We start from the raw sequence: 1,946 nt of genomic DNA on the forward strand, positions 1-1,946 counted from the left end.
ATATATATATATATATATATATATATATATATATATATATATATATAGTGATATCGAATTGCTTAAATTGTACGGTTATCCTCAATTGTTTAAAGGACAGTTTACTTTCCAGAAGTTTTGGATGCCAAGCTTACACTATCTGACTTGTCTAATCGAAAACAGCCAAGCCTGTTATCTTTATAAACGCTTAGATTAATGCATTATTTAAGACTTATTTAGGAGACACATATTCTCTCTCCTTTCTCTTTCACTTCTTCCTTGTCCTCGTTAAATTCTTTTTTTTAACATTTATCCTCATGCTTTATTAAACCCTCAAATTATCACTTTATCACTACCTTATCAAACTATCACTATTTTTATCTTAAATACCTTATGCAGCTTGGATTTTCACCAAATATATTTTAAAATGATTTAATGTCAATGTCAAATAAGCAAATCATAATTATTTTACTAAAGATACATCAGTCAGCCAGAATATTATAATACCTTATAGAAAATGCGAAATAATCATAGAAACGATATACTGATGTAATTTAGAGTGCAATTATTTGGCATAAATTTGACCTGGCTATAATTAATTGAAAGTTTTTAGATACTTACTTGATCAATGCATGTTAATACGTGCATTGCGAGTAAAATGAAATGACGTAGAAAAAGTACAATGCATAAAATTTGCAATGAAATTTCAAAATTTTAGATGAATGAAAGAGCAGATTCTACCTCTTTTAATAGAAGCCTTATCCTTCAACGTTGCATCAGCAAAGACAACATGAATTATCCCAACATGGTATTCTGCATTCAAGTGAATTAAATCATATAATTAAATTAAATTTAAAATTTAAATAAATTATCAAGAAATGGCGGAAACGAAAGCATTATTGTTTCATGTAAAATCTATGCAGGACTATTAATCGAAATTCTCGATCCAATCGGAGTGACGACTTCAATTTCAATTATCTTAGGAATTCATTATTTATGTTTGATTTTGAAATAATTTAACTCCTCATTAATTGACACTTTGGGAGTTTTTCAATTCTCTTCTTATCAAAAATCAAATATGCAATAATATTTCTTTCCAGAAAGAAATGGTACAATTGCAAGAAATTCAACATTTATTCTTATATGGTTGCGTTTATAACAACGCTTCTAATTTCACTGACATTCATTGTTTCAAGTAAACTTTCTTTCGAGTATTGCTTTGTTATCAGTTATAAATTTTGTAAAACTGAGAAAAAATAATTGAAAAATCTTCGGTGAAGATCGCGAGAACATTAATCATTGCATATCCCAAGATTACACAATTGATTTCCTGATCACTTTTCGGCTAATTACTCTCTCGTCAATTAAATTTATCGATAATTGTAGTAAAATGATAAAATACTGCGTCGAGCAGAATCCACCACATCATCTGTGCTTTCATTGGCAATGTGAATATGATGATTACAACGTGTCGAAGAAATTTGATGAAAGGAAGAGGAATAAATATATCAATGGTACTGAAGAAGCTTCGGATTTTCTGATATCAACAAATAATGAATCTGTCGTACCTACAACTCTTACCAAACTTCCATATTTTCTTCGTCGAGGTACTCTACCGTTATCCGGTATTGACATGCGAAATACTGATCATGAAGATCGTGTCCTGGATCCAATTCGACAATTCGCTCTTATCACTGTACCAAATTATTACTTGCTATGTGTGACCATCATCACAATACTTTCCAGCATTGATTTTTAGTTCCCCTAATGATTATGAAATGAACAGATACTGATATTCTGCTATTAACTAACACATAAATTGTCACGAAAGCAATTATTTCAGTTATCATTCGAAAATGTTAACTGAATCAATAGGTGAATTATATATAATCCCGTTTCCCTTCATAGATCACTCCAGGCCACATCAATTTGATGCTTGGGATTTCCGATGACCCCTTGGCTCATTT

The 1,946-nt window shown here is 30.2% G+C and overlaps 1 protein-coding gene across 1 annotated transcript; it reads left to right on the forward strand.

Annotated features, from left to right (window-relative positions):
• Window positions 1-1,369: 1,369 nt before the first annotated feature.
• LOAG_09810 (hypothetical protein) lies at window positions 1,370-1,738 on the forward strand (the record flags this gene model as incomplete). The annotated part of the gene is made up of 1 exon (XM_003145337.2): window positions 1,370-1,738. One exon carries the CDS (start codon window positions 1,370-1,372, stop codon window positions 1,736-1,738), a length of 369 nt encoding a protein of 122 aa, XP_003145385.2.
• Between the last annotated feature and the right edge of the window lie 208 nt (window positions 1,739-1,946).

The sequence above is a fragment of the Loa loa genome (assembly GCF_000183805.2).
Source record: "Loa loa unplaced genomic scaffold supercont3.98, whole genome shotgun sequence".
NCBI lineage: Eukaryota > Metazoa > Nematoda > Chromadorea > Rhabditida > Onchocercidae > Loa > Loa loa.